Source organism: Sarcophilus harrisii, chromosome 1 (genome assembly GCF_902635505.1).
Source record: "Sarcophilus harrisii chromosome 1, mSarHar1.11, whole genome shotgun sequence".
NCBI lineage: Eukaryota > Metazoa > Chordata > Mammalia > Dasyuromorphia > Dasyuridae > Sarcophilus > Sarcophilus harrisii.
Window position 1 is genome coordinate 304,056,404 of NC_045426.1, and position 24,615 is coordinate 304,081,018.

The following is a 24,615-nucleotide window of genomic DNA, read 5'->3' on the forward strand; positions in this document are numbered from 1 at the left end:
CACTCACAAATAATGTGAATATTATTATCATCCTCTTTTATCAGGTAAAGGAGCTTAAGACACAGAGCAATTACCAAGTCAGAAATGGCATTCAACCTGGGTGTTCTAACACCCAGACCAGTGTTCCTTCCAATACACTATACTGTTTGTTCAACTTCATTAGAGAATTCAGCGGTTACCCTCATCATCACATCTGTTGAGTTCTTGCATTAGTCTCTTAATTGGCCTAACCCTAACCCCACCCCCCCAAACCATTTTTCACATGATCACCAAAGTAATTTTCCTAAGTATGACCATGTTAATCCCCTAACTCTCATGATTTCCTGTCTTCTCCAGAGCCAAAATATAAACTCCTGTTTTTCATTTACAATTCTTCACAATCTGACTTTTTCCTAGTTTTCATCCTTATACATTACTTCCCTCTGTTCTACTGAGCCTACATGTAGTTAGTTGACTCCTGACCTCCCATTTCCTGGTTCTGTGCCTTTTCACAAGTTGTCTCTCTTGCCTAGGATGCTCTTTCTTCTTCAACTTTTCCTTCAGCCTCTAAGTAACCTTAGTTCCCTCACGATTCAGTTCAAATGCTATCATCTGTTAGAAGACTTTCCTAGTTCCTCCCAGATGCTGGTGCCTTCCCCTCTAAGATTATCATGTACTTACTTTATATAGTATCTTATAAATATTTACATATGTACATCTTCTCTCTCCTCTTAAACTGTATGTTCCTCAAGGGCAGAGTCTGTTTTACTTGTCTTTCTATAGCACAGCAGATGCTTTAAAAATATCTGTTTATTTTAGAGCTGGACAAAAACTGATGAGAACTGTATTGTAAACTTCTTTGGTTCAACAGGTTCTATCCTGTATTGTCTAGAAACTATTTTCCAAAGGAATGATGGTACTAGGGTTTTAGATACTTAGATTTAAATTGGGATGCATGTTTATATCAGAAAGATTCTAAGTTTCTTAAATAATATCAAGTGACAAATCAAATTATCAGAATGAAAGAGGATATCGTAAATGGAAAATTCTAAGTAAATAAGACCCACCAGATTTAATTCAAATGCAAAATTCAGTACATCAAAGAATTTTGAATAACAAAATATAAACCTCCAGAAAATAAAAATTAGTATTATTAAAAAAAATCTGTAACAGAAACTATTATTTAATCCAAACTTCAAAGCAAGAAAAGTCATAGTAAAGAATGAAGGCTTGAATGAAGGCTTATTTTCCCTTTCAGCTAAAGAAAAAAGTATAGATGGTGAGACTTCCCATTTCTGTACAACTGGGTATATGAAAAAATAGATTATTTAAATACCACACACACTACAGTGATGATGAGAACCAATGAGTGCCTCCACTTTCATTTTTAACTCTAGTGAAGTAATTTGGTGAAGGTGATTTTCAAAGAGAACCATCTATTTTCAATTGAAAGCTTTTTTATAGCTACAAAACTGAAAGAACAGACTTGAGTGTTCTGGGGGAAGTGAAAATGGGGTACCCCACAGAGAAGTTCCAAATTTTTTACCCCTGAATATTTTAGTAATTGTATATAGGTAGAGTTGAGTCACTCTGATTTCCCATTACACACATTCACACCAACTGTATTGAGGTTTACTCTGGGGTTTTTGCATTGATCTCAAAAAACTGAATGAAACATCTGCAGGCACATATTTTTAAAGCCCTGAGCAAGATATATTTTTCTCATAATATCAAAAAAACTGCTTCAAGGAAAAATTTTGAAAATATAACTTTTATAAAAAAGAACCACTAAAAAAGGGCTATTTAACACCAATAACTCTTTCTCTCTTTTCCTAAGTCCATAGTTCAACTTAGTCTTAATAAAAACTTTCCTTTTCAAAATTACTTGTGAATTTTAAAGTATCTCTATTCTTGAACCAGCTACACCCAGCGAAAGAACTCTGGGAGATGACTAAGAACCATACATTGAATTCCCAATCCCTGTATTTTTGCCTATCTGCATTTTTTTTTTAAATTCCAGGCTAATTGTACAATATCTCAGAGTCCAATTCTTTTTGTACAGCAAAATAACTGTTTGGACATGTATATTTATTTTGTATTTAATTTATACTTTAATATATTTAACATGTATTGGTCATCCTGCCATCTAGGGTAGGGGTAGGGGGAAGGAGGGGAAAAATTGGAACAAAAGGTTTAGCAATTGTCAATGCTGTAAAATTACCCATCCATATAACTCGTAAATAAAAACTTATTAAAAAAAATAAAGTATCTCTATTCTGACAGAAGTCATATGAACTGAGAAGTGTAACTAGATAACAGTGCACTACTGCTCTATGCTAATGTTGTTTGAAAAGAGACAATGCTTGAGAAGGAAGGGTTGGAAAGATGACTTTCAGAGAGAGTACTAGTGGTGATGTTTTAGGAAGGATGTTAGAAGCCCCAGCATGAATGAGATGGAGCTGGTGAGGGAGCCACTGCAAAGGATGCTTGAGGATTTTAGAACAGAATAAAGTAGAAATAACTGAGAGACTATATGGCTTTGGAAGTAAACATTAATGATAAAGAGAGATTATGAGAGGTAAAGGGTTTACCACCAGATCATAGACTTGTAACTGTAAGGAACCTTAGAGAGTACCCAATCCAATTTACTTATTTGACAGTCTCTGAGAGACCTTACTGAAAAGTCACAGAGGTAGAGTAGAAAGTGGCAAAATTTGGAAAGAAAATTAGTTCCTTTGAGCCCAATCCACTGCTCTTTCTACAGTACCACAGTCCAGTTAGTACTGTTATGTTAGATTAAAAGTACACTATGTCCAATGAAGAAGCTTCTCAAGGAAAAATTGAGGAATGTCATTGAGTTAAGGTCTGGGAGCTTTTGCTATAAGTACTAGTGACGGCTATAAAGATCAGAGAGAAAAGGGCCTTGTGTCTCCAAAAATAAAGAAAGATAAAGGAAACAGTTTAGCTCTAGTCTGAATATGGAAAGTATGGAGAAAATAAGAAAGAGAGGGAATAACTTCCAAAACTTAATTATAACGTGAGCCATCTAATTTAGGGGGGGATAGCCTAGACAAGCTAACAATTAGGTCAGATTGTGTAGCCTAACAGAAAACCTGTTCTTCTGTTTGTATTTGAAGAGCTCCTCTCAAAGTTAAGAACATTCACTATTTACTTTAACACTACTGACTATATAGTACTGCATAAACACAATTAATCAACAAACATCTGTTAAATGCCTACAATGTGCCATATACTATGTTAGGAGCTGGAGTTATAATGCAATGAGAAGACACTATGAAATACAAAGATACTGTGCAGCATGTTTAACGTATATTGGACTGCTTGCTGTCTAGGGGAAGGGAAGGAAAAAAACTTGGAACACGAGTTTTGCAAGGATGAATGTTGAATACTATCTTTGCATGTATTTTGAAAATTAAAAGGAATTTAAAAAGAAAAGAAAAAGATACTGTGCAGGAAAGCAAACTGCAAAAGAAACGAAAGCAGAAACGTAATTACAACAACTTAAAAGAAGATACCCAATGTCTCTCAATTCCCTAGGGTGTTGACATCAGCAAAGCATTCCAAGCAGCCAGCAAGGAATATAGTCAGGGAGTCTGACTATATCCCAGGTCTGGGAAATGCCTAAGGGACAAAGAGCTTACATCCTAATAGGTGAGATGACATGTATTGGTATAATGGCTCTCTGACACAAGACTTGAGCAGTGAGGACTGCTAGAAGTGAGGAGAAGGAAACAAGCTTTGGAAACTGCACTAGTTGGAGTTCAATTGCCAAATGCAATTATAGGTGTTTGACGTTGGGGAACCTTGAACACATTACTTCTCTCTCTGGATCTCAGTTTCCTTGTCCTAAGAATGACAGGTTCATTCCGAAGGCCTCAAAATTCCTATAAGTTCTTTTCTAAGGTCCTATGATCTGTGTCTATTTCACTGCAACAGGAGAGAAAACAGCTTTATAAGCATCAAAAACAGCTAAAGGGTATACTAGCCATTAAAATTACATACATTTTTCTGCCTAAGAACTTTGGAAAGTCCCAAATATTTTAGAAAAATGCAAAGCATAGTTTAACATTTGAAAGTCAGGTAAGGGTAATGAAAAACAGGTGAATGAAAAGATAGCTTTAAGCATCAATCTGAAGAAATTAGGAAGGTAAGATTTTTCTATATGAACATTTTTAGGAGTTAGATGGTAGAAGAAATATCTATTTTAAAATAAATTTGGTTCTATTTAGAACAATTATAACCAAAATTGAACAAAATGTGAAAAACATTCAGATCAATTATTTTTTCTTTTTTTTTTTTATTATAGCTTTTTATTTACAAGTTATATGCATGGGTAATTTTATAGCATTGACAATTGCCAAACCTTTTGTTCCAATTTTTCCCCTTCTTCTCCCTATTCCCTCCCCCTGATGGCAGATTGACCAATACACGTTAAATATGTTAAAGTATAAATTAAATACAATATAAGTATACATGGCCTAACAGTCATTTTGCTGTACAAAAAGAATTGAACTTTGAAATAATGTATTATTAGCCTGTGAAGGAAATCAAAAATGCAAGCGGACAAAAATATAGGGATTGGGAATTCTATGTAATGGTTCTTAGTCATCTCCTAGAGTTCTTTCGCTGGGTATAGCTGGTTCAATTCATTACTGCTCTAATGGAACTGATTTGGTTCATCTCATTGCTGGAGATGGCCATGTCCATCAGAATTGCAGATCTCAATTTTAAAGTAAGGAATTTTTGACTATAATTATAAAATTAATACTCTTCAAAGAATAGAAAATCACTCCTTCCTGATGACATCTGAATGATAAATTGAGCTGTTCCTATGACTGGTGTTAATTTTTGATAATGGTATTTGAAGTTTTAGTCCTAGAAGCATAGTATTTTTTTGTAATTTCAAAATATTAATATTTTCCATTAACAATTCACTTAATTTAATTATTTAATTTATTTATGTGATTTAATTATTTTTTCTTTCTTTTTTGCTGAAGCAATTGGGGTTAAGTGACTTGCCCAGGGTCACACAGCTAGGAAATGTTAAGTGTCTGAGATCAGATTTGAACTCAGGTCCTTCTAACTTAGGGCTGGTGCTCCATCCACTGCGCCACCTAAGCTGTCCCATGTAGGTGCCATTTTCCTAAAGTTTAAGAACCAGAAGAAACTTCAGAATTTAGAGCCTATTACAGTGCACACAGTAGGACCTTAATGAATGTTGGCTTCTAAGACTGTCATTTTCTAGATAAGAGAACTGAAGACTGAGAGGGAACATAGTCACTACTAATAGTAGCTTAAATTCCAGGTCAGGTTTCTTAAACTCCGGATCAGTGGCTTTTTACTTTTGACCACACTGTCTCTCAAAGACACCACAAATATGCCTGCATTAGAGATTTTCTGTAGGCTTTTTATTTCTTTTGGGAAGTAGAGGATACTGGACAAGATGACTTGATAGATGGGGGGAAATCAAGAAGTAAAGGCTTACTATATGTGTATCTAATTTTAATATGCATCACAGTTTAACTCATTTACAATCTTGTGCTCTTCACACAGAGTTTCAAAAGTACTTTCCCCATCATATACTTCAATGAGATCACGTCCATTTCAATTCATTGCTCCCATGTCACCATACTGTGATCTCTTAACAATGTTACAGACAAGTCACATTAATATAGAACTCAGGTATCTTAAAATCCTCTGAGGAAAGATGGATATGTTTCTGGCCCTGATATCTGACCAATCACAAAATACACAAAACAAATCTCTAAAGAATTTGTACACACTGCAGATAACATGACCTTTAATAAAGGTCTGAAATCAAAAGAAAATTAGCTCTCAGTGCATAATACTCAATCCAATAAGCTTATCTCCCTCCTCCCCTTAACTGATTCTCTTTCTAAATTACTGAAGTTTTAAACTAATTGCTGAAGAACTCTTAATTAATCATAAAAATCCTGTGTATATAATATATGTGACCTCCTAAATACTTGTTGGTAATGATGAAGACGAGGATGTTAAATGATCAACAGCTTTTATCTTCCAAATGTCTTTTAGAAGAATGAAGAATGCAGAGTGTAAGGAGGACATTTTATTGCTTTTGTTACTAGGAACATTTTAAAAACCTCCTATTGAGGAAAAACTAACTGAAGTTTTTAAGATGCTCTTAGTAACAAAACTTGCTTCTTAATTTCTTTATCCATCAAAAGACAGTTAAGAAACAACAGTTGTCTTTGTATAAAATAAATTTGTTAGATGGTAAATAGCCTGAGGCCAATCCTCTGAAGTATAGTGTATGCAGAAAGACAGATTTGAAAAACAAATTTCCTTTATTTCTACTCAAGCCAAAGAGAAAATGATAACTTTAGCTTTAACATATTTCAAGTTTAGAACTCTTTGATATTTCTTAAAAGATAGACAAAAGTGGGGTAAAGGCAGGAATAGGATAGGAGCAAAGGTAATAACTAGAACAAAACTCTTAAGTGGAGAAACTACTCATTTCAGAAAATGCTCATTCAGGCTTTTGGTGGCAATAGCAATTCACAGAAAAAAAATTTTAAGACAGATAATATGATTACCTACCTATTACAAAAAATAAAATAAAACATTGCATTCATCAATAAACACATAAATTAATGAATGAAAGAACATAGTCAAGTAATTAATATTAGGAAATCACTTCTATTTGAACAATTTTTTTAAACAGCTAAGACCAACAGAAACTCTTCAGATCCATAGGGAAAATTACTATATGGTCTTTGATAGATAGTAAGCATAACTTTAAAAAAAAAAAAACACTCTTTCCAAATGCTTTTTTAAAATTTCCCAACACCAACTAAACATAGAAAGTCAGATAGAAAGATGAGTTTTTTGCCTTTTCTGAAAGAAATGTTTTAGGTTTATACCAGTACATAAAAAAAGGATATATAAATGACCATTTACTTCAGTAGAACATGTCTCTAAAGCACCTCAATTATGATTGTAAGTTTGTAAAAATGGGGAAAGATTACAGGAATATACATTAAACCACATCAATGAGCATTACTGAAAAAAAAAAAGTTGTAGCAGACAGGTACCAATCAAATAATCAATATGCAGGAAACAACTACATCATCCTGCTTTAAAAGTACAAACTAATATTACAATTTGATTTACTTTAAGAATATCTACTTGTACAAAACCGACAACTGTATTATAATCACATTTCCAGTCAGTTTATAAGACAAAATTTCATTTCTCTGTATTTCTACTTCATTTCTGAAAAAAGGCCAGCAGGATTATTCATCAAATACTCAGGGAACAAGTATAATTCATACAGAGGGGAAATGATGTTAATTTCATGTTATCATTCCCTTGGAGAATTGGCAGTTTAATTCAAATATGATCCTCTTTCTGATTAGTATAACATATAGCCCAAGTTTCAAGAAGGAAGAAGAAAGAAGAGCATGTTGGCAGAACATTAATAATACAAAAAAAAAAAAAATTTAAGATTGGACTGGCTAAGTTAACAAAAATTAAAATACAACCTACCTCATGTGTGGATCTTTAAAATCTTTGCATAAGGTTCCATTTGAACAAAAACAATTTTTAAAAACAATCTGTATTTCAAATTCTATGGAAAATGTTAGGATATTCATGTTAGGAGAATTTCTGAATGGCAATAATGTATAGTGCGTATAAAGATTTGTTTTAGCTATATTTAGGCCTCCTTAAAAAATTCTGCTATTACAATTGTTTCAAACCACTAAACCTTTAACACTTAAAAAGACCAATTTCATGTTAATAAAACCACCTTAAGTGTTTATGAATAATTAAAGTGGTTGTTATACCTTGTTATTTTAATGTTGTTTCCCATATGAATAAATATATTTTAAAATAGACCAAACTTGAATTGCATTCTCTTTCAAGAGAAAACAACAAAATGGGGAAAATATTACCCACAAAAGCCACAATGGCCACATGCATTTGCTTTTCAAATGCCACAGACACTTGCCTCTCAAATTTCATTGTAATTAACTCAGCTCACTCTTCTTTTGCTCAAGCAACTCTCTGTCTCTAAGTATTTGAACCTGAATGGCATGATTGCCATTTAATTCATAATGTATTTGGATAAAATGTTGACCTGTATCATTCAACTATTTATTCCAAAAAAATTCTCAAAAAATCCCACTTGAATTAAAATATACTTAAGTTACCTAATGTGACACATTAAAAACAAGAAAATACATGAAAAACTCTTTGTGATTGCAAAATGCTATGATTATTATATGCTTTTTAGTATACTAATGTTGAATGATCACTAATTTTTTAGTCTTTCATATTACTCTTCTGTTCACAACTATCCTGAAAAATGTTGTTTTTTTGTTTTAAACAAGGCTAACTATAAAAGAAATGAAAAAGTACTGAATCAGTTTTATGTAAAGAATTTTTGTATAGTGATATAGGACCATAACAATAAATACTGCTGTTATTGTTGTTTCGGTCATGTCTAACTCTTCCCTTACACCATTTGAGTTTTTCTTGGGAAAGATAGTGGAGTGGTTTTTCATTTCCCTTTCCAGCTCATTTTACAGATGAGAAACTAAAGCAAATTCAGCAAATTCTTGCCTAATTGGTAAGCCTCAGTGGTACTGCATACATTCTGATCTATCTGAGACAATTTAGTGGTTTGAGTTCCCTTCTAGTTCTATGATCTTATGATAGTGTGATCTTATGTTATTTTCAGTGACCATATTCAATAAATTCCAAGAAATCCACCTACATAAAGTTATGAAACACCTGGCAGACTTATAATTTTTCAAATATCTATGACTAGTTTATTCAGTTAGTTAATAATATGGTATCAGTGAAAGCAATGGCATAGGTCTGAATCTTAGATGATCAAATATGTTTCTCAGTGTTTCATGATCACAGACTGTACTCCTAATACTTTGTCAGTTGTCTTATAAATGTGTGCAACTGGTCATGAGACAGAAAAGTTAAAAAATTCATAGATAGGCATAATTAACTCATTCTTGCTACTGGAAAAACAACTGAAACTGCGTAAGTTAGTAGCATCACCCCTCTATATAAAAGTAGCACATTATTACTATTATGATACGTTTCAAAACTATTTAGTTCTTGGGATTAAGAAATAGTCTGGACAAAATGAGTAAGGCAACTATGGCAAAATTACAATGCTTCTCATTCAACTTTATTTTTTTTTCTTTTTTCTTTTTTTCTCATTCAACTTTAAAGAAAATAGTCAACATGTGAAGGAAAATCAGGCAATGTGTAAGGATTTTTGACAAAAACTATTAATCTAATCCTAACATTAATATATTTCTTCCAGCTTGTGTTTCTACACAATTTTCAGCCCAAGGTCACTATGAAGCTTAAAAAATATGGGAAAAAACTCATAAGAGGGAAAGGGCATACTCTACGGGATGATTTAAAATTTTCCAGTTTTACTGAAAATTATACTGAAGGATAAGGAATCAGAACTAAAACATATATTTATTTTATGTTCAAGAGAAATCTTTTTGTACTTCTTACTTTCAAATCCTTGGGTCTAAAAGTTTAAAGAAACTACTTCAAAGAATTATTTGAAAAGAACACAGTATCAAACAAAACTTCTCCAATAACCTGAATCTAGCCATAACCTTGATTTGCTTTTACTGTTATAACAAATTTTCATTCACTAGACTGTTTGGAAGAATTACTTTACTCAGGCTTAACCCCTTTTATGTCAAATGGGAAAATCCCCCCCCCCCCAAAAAAAAAAGATCCCCATTAGCCAACGAATCAATTAAAACTGATAAGTAAAATACTTTGGACCTTTATTTCAGTTGGCTATCCATAAAGACAGAGGAGAAAAGTGTGCATTTGCCAGCATGTCTCCTGACATTTAATTTCCCCTCACTGATGAAAATATTCATGGTCAAACTCAAGAAAAACTTTTTAAAAAAATGTTTCACCACAATCAAACTAAGCAACATAAGCAATCCAATGCTCTTGTGTTACCTATTAGAAATGAAAATCGTAATAAGGCAAAGGCAGAGTAAAGGAAACTAGTAGTATAGACAAGAGAATTAAATTGTCTAAGGTTCTAAGAAAGGGAAAAAAGAACAGATGCAAGCAAAGAAAATAAAAATAATTAAGAGATTGAAAACAAGTAAAGAAACAAATTGGCATAATTCTACAGATATAGAAAGGGGTTAAAAATAAAAAAAGCATATATAGTCTGAACTTAAAGTAGAGAAAAATTATTGTATTTTCTTCATATTAGAGTAGACATCACTCAGATGTAGCATGGTTACTAAAACTGTCATTTAGCAAGACAAAAGTCAAATTTGTTTAGCCACTGTAAAGGATCCTGTTAGCTTTCTCCACAGTTACTATGAATAATGAAGGGTTACTTACTCAGATCCAGGACATCATCTGTTTTTATCAAGTCTTCTTCTCTTGTCAGTGGTAACTGAGTCTCTGGTTCATCTCGAAGTTGCAGTGACAGTGAGCGGTACATGAAGAAAACTCGAATTGCCTAGAAAAATACATATAAAAATAGAAACAGTAAAATTGCAATTTCATTTATATAAAACTCCACATAGAAATCATACAGGAAGATCTAAATGCAACTCAGTGAAACACATACACACACACAAGTGCACATGCACACTCATCTCTTAGCTTCATTCTTCTGGCATAATTATACCTGGATAACCAAGGTTTTCATGGCAAAAGGAAATAACCAATCAATAAAGCATCAACTATAAGCCAGGATCTATGCTAAACATGGATGAAAAATAAGCCTACTCTCAAATGTATTTTTAAAAAAATATTTTATTTTTTCAGTGAACAAAATTCAAATTTTTACTGACCTCCCCCAAACACTGTAAAAAAGCAAACAAACAAACATAAAACTGGCTTAAAATATATATATATATAGTCTGATAATAGCACTTTTTGTGACAGTAAAACATTAGAAACAGAGTACATATACATTAATTAGGGAATGACTAAACATTATAGCTCCTGAATGGAATATTAAGATGTTATAAGTAATTATGTTCCACATGAACTGATGCAGAGTAAAATAAGCAGAGCCAAGGAAACTATATATAGAATTACAACAATGCAAATGGAAATAACAATTTTTAAAAATGAGTAAATGTATCAAAACTATGAACAGGAGTCAAAGAAAGAAATATGAAAGGATACCCCTAACCAACTTTTTTTGTAGAAGTAGGAAGTGCACAGATTTTGCACATGTTTTTGGACTTTTTCCAATATGTTAATGACTTGTGCTAATTTTTTTCCTTTTTAAAAAAATACTATTTGTTATATGGAATAGCTGTCTGGGAGAGGGAGAAATACTTGGGAAAATTATGATGAAGTTAGAAAATGAAGACATCAATTGGCTAATTAAGCTAAAAACTTAATTAAAATTAACAAATTATATAGTCTATATAGACTATATAACAAATATATAGTCAAGCAAAACAAATTCCTGAATTAGTTGTATCTAAAAATAGTTGATTCATTCTGCAACTTCATCTCCTGCAAGTTCACATCCTCTGCTTAATTTTAATTGCCCAAAGTTAACACATGGTACTACTGAAGTAGGAGAAAGTGAAGACAAAACTAATAAATATTTAGGCAAGATTTAAACTTTATCCCTAGTAACTTTTCCTTTGGGGTACTAAATGATTTTAATTTATTCTTCTTTGCATTTTTTACATGATTCTCTTATAGAACATTAATATGGTCAAGTAGAGTCACAGAATTTGCAGTTGGAAATGACTCTGGCAATCATCTAAGTTCCACCTACACCTGAAAGGAAATCCCATCACAACATATTTGACCAGCAATCTGCTTCAGGAAAGCAGATAGCAAAATTAGAGGAAAAGCAGAAATTAATCTGCTACCTATAATAAAGAAAATCCATATAGGGGAGTTGACTGTATAGAAAGTAATTAATTTTTACACAAACCAAATGTTTTGGGAGTTCATCTGCTATGGCCTTTCTCTCTCTCTCTCTCAAAAAAAAAAAAAAAAAACCACAAAAAAAACACACTCTAGATTCTATCTTTATTGTCAACAAAAATTTTCAGTGAAGGAAAAAAATTTTTTTAATTCTTTTAATATCAGTGAAGCTGTATCTTTACCTCTGTAGAACAAAGCAGTACTCAAACCTAAGTGTCTCTCTTTTCATACAAAGAGGAAGAAATCTGTTTTTTCAAATTGACATCAGAATTCCTAGCAGTTACCGGTCATCTAGCGTCAATGGCCATAGTTAATGTCTTCATGTGGATTATCTCTTTTCCTATGCTAAAAATCTGTGGACTCATCAATGTCATTTTGTCTCTATTTCCCCATAAGAGATGTATCAAGAATAATATGAGGGCATTTCAACCCATTTCACTAACTTTTTTGGTAAAAGATTTTTAAGTTCAAACTATTGTATCACAACTGTGGTCTATTGTATAGTTTCATCACCTCCAAAATGAGAGATTGTTAAGTGGAATTCAAAGACTTTAACTAACTTTAACTAACATTATAAATGATAAAAGTTCTTACTTAAATACCAATATAACTTGTCTTATAATCCCTATCAGGTAGATAGCACAAATACTATTACATCTAATTTACAGAAGAACATAAGGCTAAGGGAAGTTAAATGGCTTGCCTACAGATGATCAGCTAGTTAACAGAGGAATAGGACATGAAATAAAATCATTTGATTCTAAGTCCAATGTTATTTTTATTATATTATGCAAAAAAAAAATGGAAAGGATTCTTCCCCAGAAGTCTTTATTTTTGTATAAAGAAAGATGAATTTCCACTGGCTAATTTCCTAAGTGAGCCTCAAGGAACTTAACTCAGTTTTGTGCTTTGAGCTCTTCTAAGGAAAGGCTTAAGTAATGCTATTTTTTTTAAGAAGTTTAAAATGTCTGCACCTACATAAATAATACATAAAGAAACAGAAAAAAAACATAATCCCATCAAGCAATAGCCACTAAAGCAAAGGCTCTAATTAAACCCATGCATTTATGCTAGGTAAAGACCGATCTTGACAGAGTTATCCTAATATGTTACACAGTACAAACTGTGGGTGGCCACTGACAAGTTATTTAAGATTTCAAAAGAAAAGTTCTGCCCATTTATGTAGTGGAGGAAAAACTACCAAATTTTCAGAAAGCAGAAGTCTCATTTTCAAGTCATCAGTTTAATACTCCAGAAGTATAAAAGGACATATTTAAGTGAAGAAAAATTGAGCAGAATCCTGGCCTGTACATGTGAAAATAGAATCCTATATGTCTTATTACAATCCATTTCTTTAAAAAGTGAAACCTCAAAATACAAAACGTGTGCTGAATTTGGCTCAAAATACAGGTCTTTTTTGGTAAAACATCTGGTTTCACTATGAACAACAAATGGGAAATATTTCCAGGAATATTAAAAAAAAAATAAAATCTCCCATTACATTTCCTGTTTCTATACAAGCTCATAAAAGTAAGTATCAAGCTTAAGAATACCAGGCACTGTGAATATTAAAAAAAGCATATATATGAAAAGAGAAACAGCACATTTCTGAGCAGGACTAATCCAATGGTGATCAAACTTTGCATGAGCAACAATATACAGTATCAACATGTGCCTTTGAAGTCTGTCTATGCACCCAGGTATTCCCTCATAATGGCCAAAGATAAGTTCTTTTGTCTTTTCTCCTTGAACTCTCTCACACACATACTCATGCCAAAGTCCTGATACAATATTCATCTTTTTTGCTTATTAATTTAAAAATTTTTTCTCAATTACATATAAAAATGATTTTTAACCTTTGTTTTTATAATTTTGAGTTTCAAATTTCTCCTTTTTTTCCTGTTCCCCATTGGGAAGGAAGCAATTTGACAAAGGTTATATATGTGCAGTCATGTGAGGTATATCATGTTTGTGAAAGAAAAAAAGAGGAAGCAAAATAACAGTATGCTTTGATCTGCTTTTAGAGTCCATCAGTTCTTTCTCTGGAGGTGATTTTTCATCATAAATCTTTCATAATTGTATTCAATAGCTTATTGCTAGAAATAAGTATGTGACCTATAGCTGATCACATCACAATATTGCTATAATTGTAACCAATGTTCTGGTATTGATCACTTTGCATCAGTTCAAGTTAAGTGTTTCCAGGTTTTTCTGAAAGCATACTGCTTATCAATTCAATAGTATTTTATCACAATTATATAGTACAACCTGTTCAGCAATTCTCCAATTGATGGGCATCCCCTCAATTTTCTATTCCTTGCCACCAAAAAAAAAAGAGCTGCTATAAAGATAGGTCCTTCTCCCCCCATCTTTAAAAAAAAAAAATTTCTTTGGGATACAGACCTGAGAGTGGATTGCTGGATCAAAGGGCATGTATAGTTTCATGTCTTTGGGGAATTGGAGGGATTAGTTCACCATTCCACCAACACTATTTTAGTGCCCTAATTTCCCCACATGGCTGCCAATATTTGTCATTTTCCTCTTTTGTTCTATTAACTAATCTGATAGGTAGGAGATTGTTTTGTTTTTAACAAATTAACAAACTCAGAGTTGTTTTAATTTGCATTTCTTTAATCAATAGAAATTCAGAACATTTTTTCATATGACTATAGATTTGATTTCTTCATCTGAAAACTGCTTGTTCATATTCTTTGATCATTTATCAACTGAGGAATGATTCACATTAATATATGTTTGAGAAATAGAGCATTTATCAGAGCAATTTGATATTAAAATCCTCCCTGTTCCTCCCTCCAAAAATTTTCTGCTTTTTTAATCTTGGCTGCATTGGTTTTATTTGTGTAACACCTTTTTAATATAACCAAAATTATCTATTTTATATCCTGTAATGCTCTCTTTCTCATCTGGTAATAAATCCTTTCCTTATTTACAGATCTGACAGGTAAATTATTCCATGCTCTCCTAATCTGCTTATGGTATCTTTGTATCTAAATCATGTATCCATTTTGATCTTGCCTTGGTATATACAGTGTGTCCATACCTAGTTTCTACCAAACCATTTTCCAGTTTTTCCAGCAGTTTTTGTTCAACAGAATTATTGTTCTTAAAGCTTGGATCTTTGAGTTTACCAAACACTAGATTAGGATCATTTCCTAATGTGTATTCTGTACCTAATCTATTCTGCTTATCTACTACTCCATTTCTTAGTCAGTAGCTGACCTTTTGATGATTACTGCTTTGTGATAGTTTGAGATGTGGTATACCAAAGGCTATTTTCCTTCACATTTCCCCCCCATTAATTTCCTTAATATGCTTGACCTTTTGTTCTTTGATGAATTTTGTTATTTTTTTTCCCCTAGCGTCATAAAATGATTTTTGGAGTTTGGTGTACCATTGAATTAATATATTAATTTAAGTAGAATTGTTTTGGTCAAGTTATGAGCTATTTTCTCTCAATTGTTCAGATCTAACTATTTATGTGAACAGTATTTTGTAACCGTATTCATATAGTTCCTGCCTTTATCTTGGCAAGTAGTCTTCCAAATATTTTATGTTGTCTATAGTTATTTTAAATGGAATTTCTCTATCTCTTGCTGCTGGGGTCTGTGGGTTGTAAAAAGAAATGTAAATAGAAATTTGTGTGGGTTTATTTTAAATCTGAAGCTTTGCTAAAGTTATTATTTTGATAGGTTTTTATTATTTTGACAGGCTTTTTAGTTGATTCTCTAGGAATCTCCAAGAATACCATCATATCATCTGCAAAGAATGATTATTTTGTTTTCTTATTATCTATTCTCTCTATTTCTACTTCTTATCTTATTGCTAAAGCTAGCATTTTTTAATACAGTATTGGATAACAGTGGTGACAATGGGCATCCTTGCTGATCTTACTGAAAAGAATTCTGGTTTAGCTCCACACTAGATAATATCTGCTGTTGGCTTTAGATGAAGATTGCCATTTTAAGAAAAGCTCCATTTGTTTTGAGACTTCTTAGTCTTTTTAATAGGAATGAGTGTTGTGTATTGTTAAAGCCTCTGTTGAGATAATCATAGGAGTTTTGTTGATTTTGTTATTGATATGGTCAATTATGTTGATAGTTTCCCTAATATTGAACCAGCCCTTCATTCTTGATGTTAATCCCACCTAATTATTGTGTATAATCTTTGCAATATATTGCTGTGGTCTGTTTGCTAATATTTTACTTAAAATTTTTACATGAATATTCATTAGGGAAATTGGGTTTATAGTTTTCTTTTTCTGTTCTGGCTCTTCTTGGTTTAGGTATCAGCACCATATTTGTATCACAAAAGAAATTTGGTAGGCGTCCCTCTTTACCTGTTTTTCCAAGTAGTGTATAAAGTATTAGAATTAAATGAATTCTACCATTTAAAGAACAATTATCAAGCCATCTGGCACTGGGGATTTTTTTTTTAATGAACTCACTGATGGGTCACTCAATTTCTTATTCTAAAATAGGGTTATTTAAGTGTTCTACCTTCTTTTCTGTTAATCTGAGCAATTTATAATTTTATAAATATTTTTTCATTGCACTTTAGATTGTCAAATTTATTGCATATAATTGAGCAAAACAGCTCCTTGTGGTGAAATTCATGCTTTTCATTCTTGATATTGGTAATTTGGTTTTTTTCCTTTTTTAAAAATCAAATTAACCAATGGTTTAACTTTTTTTATTGTTCCCCCCCCCCCCAAAACACCAGACACCAGCTCTTAGTTTTATTGTTCAATGGCTTTATTGCTTTCAATTTTATTAGTCTCTCCCTTGATTTTCAGAATTTCCAATTTGCTATTTAATTTGGAATTTGGAGATTGTGTGTGTGTGTGTGTGTGTGTGTGTGTGTGTGTGTGTGTATCTTTATTATCCAACCTTTGTCTTCTGGTGTGTAAAAATAAATGAAAGATAGGATACCAACTGACCAAGATTTCCAATTTGCTGTTTAATTGGGAATTCTGATATAAGAATTACATAAACAAATAAATGTATGTATATAAATGAAACTTCAAGGCCTGAGAAATCATGATATTCTTAATTCCTTTTTCTTCCAACATAAATGATAGTATACCAACTGACCAGGTACCTTTTAACAATGCTGGTCAAGCAGTCATTTGCCCAAGGTCACACAGTCAGTATGTAGTAGAGGCAGGACTTGTATTCAAGTCTTCTTCACTCCAAGCCCAGATTTCTACTACTTCAGTCTGTCTCATTTTTAACACAAAAAAATTCAATTTAACAAAATATTATACACACACACACCACACACACACACACATATATATATAGTATTTAACATATACTTTAACATGTATGGGACTGGGGGAAGAGGGTGGAGGGAAGTAGGGAAAAAGGTGAAACAGAAGTTTTTGGAAGGATCAATGTTGAAAATTTACCCATGAATATGTTTTGTATATAAAAAGCTATATATAAAAAGAATAAACCAAATCCATTCACTAGGGAATTAAAAAAAAGAAAACAGGAAAAAAAAAAGTGATTCTGATTTCTTCATCCATGAAGTACTCTACAATTTGTATATGGTTACCTATACACAGAAAGACTCACTTGAGAAATAGGCTTAACTTCCAAACATCATTTTAATGTGAATTATTTCTGAAAATATGACAAGAATTCCACTAATTAGAAACTTCAGTTTGAGAAGATTAAGGACTTAAGTCCAAATTAGTGTCTCCTTCACCACTACTACCCCTTACTGCCCCAAAAAAGGAAACCTTCAATTTCCTCATGGTTATGATAAAGAAAAATTGATTGGAAATTTCTCTATGAATCAAGAGGCAAAAAAAAAAAAAAAAAAAGAAGAAAAAAAGAAAGAAAAAAAATTAAATAAAGATATCCATAATATTACTTTTAAAAATGTTGAAAAAAGATGAATAATGTATTTTAAGATTTGATTTGCCAAAGAAAATATCAAATGCTAGAAGGGCTTAGGAAAAACATTTAAACTAATGGATTACTGGTTAAACTGTGAAGTGGTTCAGTTATTCTGAAAAACAATTTGGAATAATCCCTTCAAAGTCATTTAACTGTATATATTCTATGACAACTACTAGGTTTACACATCAAAAGGATAAAAGGAAAAAGAGGTAATTTGCATTAAATCTTTTTGTGATGGCCATGAACTGGAAAATAAGGAATTTTGTTGTTGTTCAGTTGGTTCAGCATCACAAAAATGCTATTTGGGTTTTTCTTGGCAAAAATATTTTGAGTGATTTGCCACTTTCTTCTCCAGCTTCTTTTACAGATAAGGAAACTGAGGCAAACAAGATTAAGTAATTTGCCCAAGATTACAAAGCTAGTAAATGTCTAAGGCAAGATATGAACTCAGGAAGAGGAATCTTCTTGACTCAAGGCTCAGCGTTTTATACACTGCTCTATCAATTGAGGAATGATTGAACAAATTATGGCATATGAATGTGATAGAAAAGGACAGTTATAGAGAAATCTTGGAAGACTATGAACTGATGAAGAGTGAAGTGAAAAGAATTAAGAGAACAATGTATATATAATATCAATTTACACAATTCTGTGAAGAGAAGCAACTTTGAAAGAATCTATGCAATGAAATGATCAACTACAATTCTAAAGGACTCAGGATGAAACATACTACTCACTTCCTGACATTTTTGGTAAGGCAAATAAAGGAATCTGTTTTGCTTGATCATGAACATTTGTTACAAGGAATTTGTCTTTTTTTTTTTCAACAGGGGTGGAGGAGAGGTGAGAGGAAGAGATGAAAAAATTTTAGTTAAATTTGTTTTAACATTAAAAAATTATTTTATGTGAAAAAGGGAAGGTTTGGCTTACGTATAAAATTCTATTCCTTGACTTCTTTAAGGTTTAATCTTTAAGTCACAATATTAATCAATATGCATTTATATATAATCATCATGTGTTTAAGCGTCAACTATGTGTTAGGTATTATGGATAACAGGACAAAAAAAAAAAAAAAAGAAAAGAAAAGAAAAAAAACTCAGTTGATGAGAGGGAGAAATTAAGAGGTTAGAAAGTTCCCCCCTCACAGACCCACACTTAACACCGTATACCAAGATAAGATCAAAATGGGTCCATGATTTAGGCATAAAGAACCAGATTATAAATAAATTAGAGGAACATAGGATAGTTTATCTCTCAGACCTGTGGAGGAGGAAGAAATTTGTGACCAAAGATGAACTAGAGATCATTATTGATCACAAAATAGAAAATTTTGATTACATAAAAATTAAAAAGTTTTTATACAAACAAAACTAATGCAAACAAGATTAGAAGGGAAGCAACAAACTGGGAAAACATCTTCACAGTTAAAGGTTCTGATAAAGGCCTCATTTCCAAAATATATAGAGAATTAACTCTAATTTATAAGAAATCAAGCCATTCTCCAATTGATAAATGGTCAAAGGATATGAACAGACAATTTTCAGATGATGAAATTGAAACTATTACCACTCATATGAAAGTGTTCCAAATCACTATTAATCAGAGAAATGCAAATTAAGACAAATCTGAGATACCACTACACACTTGTCAGATTGGCTAAGATGACAGGAAAAAATAACAACGAATGTTGGAGGGGATGCGGGAAAACTGGGACACTGATGCATTGTTGGTAGAGTTGTAAACGAATCCAACCATTCTAGAGAGCAATCTGGAATTTTGCCCAAAAAGTTATCAAACTGTGCATACCCTTTGACCCAGCAGTGCTACTACTGGGCTTATACCCCAAAGAGATACTAAAGAAGGGAAAGGGACCTGTATGTGCCAAAATATTTGTGGCGGCCCTGTTTGTAGTGGCTAGAAACTGGAAAATGAATGGATGCCCATCAATTGGAGAATGGTTGGGTAAATTATGGTATATGAATGTTATGGAATATTATTGTTCTGTAAGAAATAACCAGCAGGATGAATACAGAGAGGCTTGGAGAGACTTACATGAACTGATGCTAAGTGAAATGAGCAGAACCAGGAGATCATTATATACTTCAACAATGATACTGTATGAAGATGTATTCTGATGGAAGTGGATTTCTTTGACAAAGAGACCTAATTCAGTTTCAATTCATCAATGATGGACAGAAGAAGCTACACCCAAAGAAAGGACACTGGGAAATGAATGTAAACTGCTGGCATTTTTGTTTTTCTTCCCAAGTTATTTTTACCTTCTGAATCCAATTCTTCCTGTGCAACAAGATAACTGTTTGGTTCTGCACACATATATTGTATCTAGGATATACTGGGACATATTAACATATATAGGACTGCTTGCCATCTAGGGGAGGGGGTGGAGGGAGAGAGGGGAAAAATTGGAACAGAAGTGGGTGCAAGGGATAATGTTGTAAAAAATTATCCTGGCATGGGTTCTGTCAATAAAAAGTTATTATAATAATTAAAAAAAAAGTTCCTCTCATTGTTTCTTTTCTATTTTGAAATCAAAGTATTATAAATTTACAGTTACTGGGAACTGTTAAAATTACCCAGCCCAGCCTTTTAATTCTATTGATAATGGAATTAAAGAGGATTCAGGTCAACTGAGAAACCCAAAGTCACTTTGAGCAGTAGCAGAGCTAGAATGCACATAGAGGTCCACTGATTCCAAATCCATCATTCTTTCTTCTCTACCATGATGCCTTCCCAAAGGGATTGCTTTAGGAACACCCAAAGTTTGGATATGATGTGGTGCCAATAAGGATATAGCTTTGTTATTCAGCTTGAGACTAGTAAAATATCATTATCAAAATTTTTAAAATGGTAAGATTATTCTAAATAAAAATTACCTTTTAAAAACTTAATGCTGAAAGCACCATTGGTGTTTTAGTATTTAGAAGAGAAAAAATTGATTTTGTTGCAGATGTAAAAAATTTTAATCCTTATTGATAAATGCTTTTAACATTCTTTTGTTAATCTTTAAAAATAGTTCACTTCCTAAAAGTTATATCAATTTTATTGAGTAAACGTAACTAAACTTCAATAGTTCTTTGACAACCATTTGTAATATCCTTTGAATGAATAAAAAATGTAAATACTAATAAAATAAGTTCGCAATTAAACACTAAAGACATATACTCTTTTTGACCCTAACTCAAAGCATATTAGTCCAAAGCATCTTGACATTTACAATTAGACTTTAATTTACTAGGAATATGTCATATTTTTTAAAAGTCTTAGAAAAGTAAAAAGAATAGGAATAAGGAAAAAAGAAAAGGAATATTATGGAAATATTCTAACAATTTAATTTATCATTTAAATAATGAAACTTTTCTAAATTTAGCTCAATAGCACTATCATGATAATCAAATATAAAAGTCTGTTCCCAATAGACTACTACAACGATCTTGATAGACAACAATTCATGACTATTCCAAAGAATCTATGTTGAAAAATGCTATCCACTTCCAGAGAGAAGTGATGAATTCTCTGAGTACAGATTAAAGTAAACTTTTTTGAAACTATTTTTCTTGCTTTTTTTTTTTTAATCCCAAAATGGCTAATAAATTTTACATGACTTCATATGTATGACTGATATTGTATTTCTTGTCTTCTAAATAGGTGGGGGAAAGGAAAGAAGATAGGAGGGAATTTGGAACTTTAAATTTTTAAAAATAAAAACAAAGTCCATCAGTTGGAGAATGGTTGAATAAATTGTGGTATATGAAAATTATGGAATATTACTGTTCTGTAAGAAATGACCAACAGGATAATTTCAGAAAGGCCTGGAGAGACTTACATGAACTGATGCTGAGTGAAATGAGCAGGACCAGGAGATCATTATATACTTCAACAACAATACTATATGATGACCAGTTCTGATGGATCAGGCCATCCTCAGCAACGAGATCAACCAAATCATTTCTAATGGAGCAGTAATGAACTGAACCAGCTATGCCCAGAGAAAGAACTCTGGGAGATGATTATGGACCACTACATAGAATTCTCAATCCCTCTATTTTTGACCACCTGCATTTTTGATCTCCTTCACAGGCTAATTGTATAATATTTCAAAGTCCGATTCTTTTTGTACAGCAAAATAACTGCTTGGACATGTATACATATATTGTATTTAATTTATACTTTAACATATTTCACATGTATTGGTCCACCTGCCATCTTGGGGAAGGGGTAGGGGGAAGGAGGGGAAAAGTTGGAACAAAAGGTTTTGCAATTGTTAATGCTGTAAAGTTACCCATGCATATATCCTGTAAATAAAAGGCTATTAAATAAAAAAATAAAATAAAATAAAATAAAAACAAAAAAAAGAATGTAAGCTTCTTGAGGACAGAAACTCCATTGCTTAGCAGAGTGAGTGACACAAAGCAGGTACTTAAACAATAACAAATACTTTGTTTATTAGGTTAAATCTCCCACTATCTCCCACTTCCTGATTTTTTACCTCTAAAAACACCAAGCTCTTCAGGGTTCATTTATCCCTGGAATCACCACTATTTTCTTTTCCTAGGCCAATGTTAACTTTATTAGCAGTCCTTATCCTTATTAACTGTGAGCTTCTGGTTGGCTTTTTCTACATTTCTGAGGTAGAATTTGAGTGCAACCCAAATAGAGACAGGTAGATCAGCTGCCCCACATCTATTCTACCAAAAAATTTAAAAATCAAAATAGACTGAATAATGATCAAGAAATCCTATGATAAACTACACTAAATAATTTAATCCACTTTAGAACTGCACCAAAAGCCAGCCAGAAGCCCAAGAACAATAAGAAAGGGCTACAAGTAAAATCCTTGTTGATCTAAGGAAATAAAAATTTATATAAATAAGTAAAAATTTAAAAAGCATGATTCTAGGAATGAATGAAGCTCAAAGACAAGGCAACAAGTTCAGCGTTCCAGTATCACCAGAAAAACACAGCAAGGACCACAGAAAGCCTAGAATCTGTAGCAACCCAATACTAGACAGCATAATGTAGAAGACACCCCAGAGCTGAAAGATCCCTAACACTATATTGTAAGATTATCATAAAGGGTTCTAAAGATTCAACTTTCTAAAACTCAAAAGGTCTAACTTTCTAAAGGTGGAGGTCAATGAGCTTATAGAAATCCAGATCACTCTAGCTAAAATCAGACAGAGCCAACCATCAACACAAAACTACAGCAGAGGGGAAGCCTGGGTCTTGCACAAAGCCCCAGTTCAGGAACCACCCTTCTGGAGTGGGAAGAATAGATAATAAATGCCTGAAAAAAATAACTATTAAATAACTGGTTTCCATGGCCTATGTATGCCTAGTAACAAAGTCAAAGATTACAGCCTCTCAATTTGCATAATTCCAAACTGCTTTCCAAAATAGTTATACTAATTCATAGTCCCATTTTAATCCATTAGAGTGGTTTATGTCTGAAGATCAACCAAAAAATCTCCCACCTCTATAAAGTATTGTAGAGCCAGAGATGGCTAAAATCCAACCTAGGAATTATTTGAAATTGAAAACAGAGACCCAAAAGGAAGAAATGTAGAAATTTTTAAAAAAATGAAATAAAAGTTAAGAATTAGGAGAATAATTTAGAACAGAAAGTGATAAACCTTAACTAAGTAAATAGATAAAACAGAAATCAATGACTCCATGAGATAGCAAGAAATAGCAGAATGAGAGCATAGTAAAACCAGAAAAAATCCACTGAAGAAGCCATCAAAGGAATCATCCCAGAAATGTCAGCCAAAATTCAGAGCTCCCACATCAAAGAAAAAATACCGCAAAAATCCAGAAAGAAGCAGTTCAAGTAGCAAAGTCCAACAGACGAGATCAATAAAACCTGGCAGCTTTTTTCATGAATAAAAGGAGAATATATAATACAATATTCCAAAAGACAAAAGATATGAATTTATAACTAAAAATAACTTACTCTGCAAAGCTGAGTATAATCCTACAGGGGGAAAAATGGATCTTTAATGAAAAAGACGGCTTTCTTTAAAAAAAAAAAAAAAAAGTTATCTTTTGTTTGCATATAATTTAAATATCGCCCCTATTCTTCTCACTCCTCTCTCACATATAACATATAACAAATACTTTTTTAATGAAGAAAAAAATAAGCAAAACTGATTAATACAGCAAAAAAAAAAAAAAACCTAATACTATATACATATCATTCCAGACCAATGAACTTCTGACCTCTGCTGAGAAGAAAGGACACTTGTCTTTTTGAGGCTGAGTTTGTTCTTTATAATTTTATAATACTTGTAATTGTTTTGTGATGTTTGTTCTTTTGTATATAGTTTTTTTTGGCTCTGCTTATTTCACTTTCCATGACTTCAAGTAAAAATTTTTTAATGCTTCTCAGTATTCACATATTTATATCATGCAGAAATATTCTATTACATTGATATATTTCAATTTGTTTATATATTCCCCAATGGATAGCCATCTCCTTTGTTTCTTTGCTACTATAAATATTTTCAGAAATTTTTATTTTAATAAAAGGGGAGACTTTTATTTTAATCAATGACCTCTTGAAAAACTTCAAGACTTTGAAATTCTAATCAATACAATGATAACCATGAATCCAGAGAACTGATAATGAAAATGGTACCTTCCTCCTACCAGAGGTGACAGAATTAAAATGCAGATTGAGATAAACATTTTTAGACATGACCAATACACA

The 24,615-nt window shown here is 32.2% G+C and overlaps 1 protein-coding gene across 7 annotated transcripts in view; it reads right to left on the reverse strand.

Annotated features, from left to right (window-relative positions):
• CLEC16A (C-type lectin domain containing 16A) overlaps positions 1-24,615 on the reverse strand; it is a 207,565-nt gene that overhangs the window by 92,408 nt on the left and 90,542 nt on the right. For all 7 annotated transcript variants that reach the window (XM_031944600.1, XM_031944603.1, XM_031944616.1 and 4 more), the window contains one exon: positions 10,399-10,519. In XM_031944600.1, coding sequence (XP_031800460.1) covers positions 10,399-10,519 — 121 coding nt within the window. The remainder of the gene's footprint in view (positions 1-10,398; positions 10,520-24,615) is intronic.